Raw genomic sequence first — 1254 nt, 5'->3', positions numbered from 1 at the left:
AGGGACGGGCTGGGGGTGACGGCGCCCGCCGTGGGACGGCGCCGCCGTGCACCCCCTTCGGGGTTTTTGGTGGAATTGGTGTGTGGGTGTGACGGCGGCCGCCGTGGCACAGCGGCGCCATGGACGGCGCCGCCGTCACCCCCCTTCGGGTTTTTGGCTGGTTTTGGTTGTGAAAAATGTACGGCCGCCGCCGTGGGGCGGCGGCGGGTGTCCCTGGACATCCAGCGGCCCTTCTCACCTTCTTCGAGCTCGGAGGGAGTCCGATAAGCCTATTTCCTGCATCACCACAATTAAACACTAGTAAAAACCTAATTAAAACCAGCAAAAACAGGATAAAACACCTCAAGAACTCACTCCACACAAAACAAAAGAGAAAAGAGAAAAGAAAGAAACGTGGGTTGCCTCCCACGAAGCGCTCTAGTTAAGGTCGAGAGCTCGACGGTATTAAGCCTTGTCAAAACGTTGGGTCGTGGAGTGCTTGAGACTCCACTACAACGGCAACCACTTCATGCTCCAGGTAGGGCTTCACCCTATGCCCATTTATTGTAAATTTCTCTTCGTTGTTCTCCTTGCTTAAGATCATGGCGCCATGAGGAAGAATCTCCTTAAGGATGAAAGGACCGCTCCAACGAGACTTGAACTTGCCCGGGAAGAGTTTCAACCTTGAGTTGAACAAAAGAACATTCATTCCGGGCTGGAGATTCTTGGGCACAATACGGCTATCGTGCAACCTCTTGACTTTGTCTTTGTAGATCCTTGCATTCTCGTACGCCTCGTTACGCAATTCATCGAGTTCTTCCATTTGCAAGGCTCAATGCTTCCCCGCGGTTGTAAGGTCGCAATTTGTGGCCTTGATGGCCCAATAAGCCTGGTGCTCAACCTCCACCGGTAAGTGGCATGCCTTACCATAGACAAGGCGGTAGGGGCTCATTCCTAGGACTCCTTTGAAGGCAGTTCGATACGCCCACAAAACATCATTGAGCTTAAGAGATCAATCCTTACGAGAGGGTTGGACCATCTTTTTAAGTATGCACTTGATTTGCCGATTACTTGTTTCGGCTTGCCCCGAGGTTTGAGGATGATAGGGTGTGGCAACCTTGTGAGTAATGTCGTTTTTCCTCATGAACTTCTCAAAAAGCTTGTTGCAGAAGTGTTTGCCTCCATCACTGATGATAGCTTTGGGAAATCCAAACCTACACAATATGTTCTCCTGCACAAACTTCAAAACCACATTAGCATCACATGTCCTCGTGG

At 50.7% G+C, this 1254-nt stretch overlaps 1 protein-coding gene across 1 annotated transcript; it reads right to left on the bottom strand.

Moving 5' to 3' along the window:
- Positions 1–454: 454 nt before the first annotated feature.
- Positions 455–802, bottom strand: LOC130990740 (uncharacterized). The gene has a single exon (XM_057914969.1). The coding sequence runs from the start codon at positions 800–802 to the stop codon at positions 455–457; it is 348 nt and encodes a 115-aa protein (XP_057770952.1).
- Positions 803–1254: the final 452 nt, after the last annotated feature.

The sequence above is a fragment of the Salvia miltiorrhiza genome, chromosome 6 (genome assembly GCF_028751815.1).
Source record: "Salvia miltiorrhiza cultivar Shanhuang (shh) chromosome 6, IMPLAD_Smil_shh, whole genome shotgun sequence".
In the NCBI taxonomy this organism is placed as follows: domain Eukaryota; kingdom Viridiplantae; phylum Streptophyta; class Magnoliopsida; order Lamiales; family Lamiaceae; genus Salvia; species Salvia miltiorrhiza.
This window is presented reverse-complemented; position numbering and strand designations above follow the sequence as displayed.

Coding starts and splice junctions, on each gene's coding strand:
- LOC130990740 (XM_057914969.1), bottom strand. CDS start 802: ATGGAAGAACTCGATGAATTGCGTAACGAGGCGTACGAGAATGCAAGG.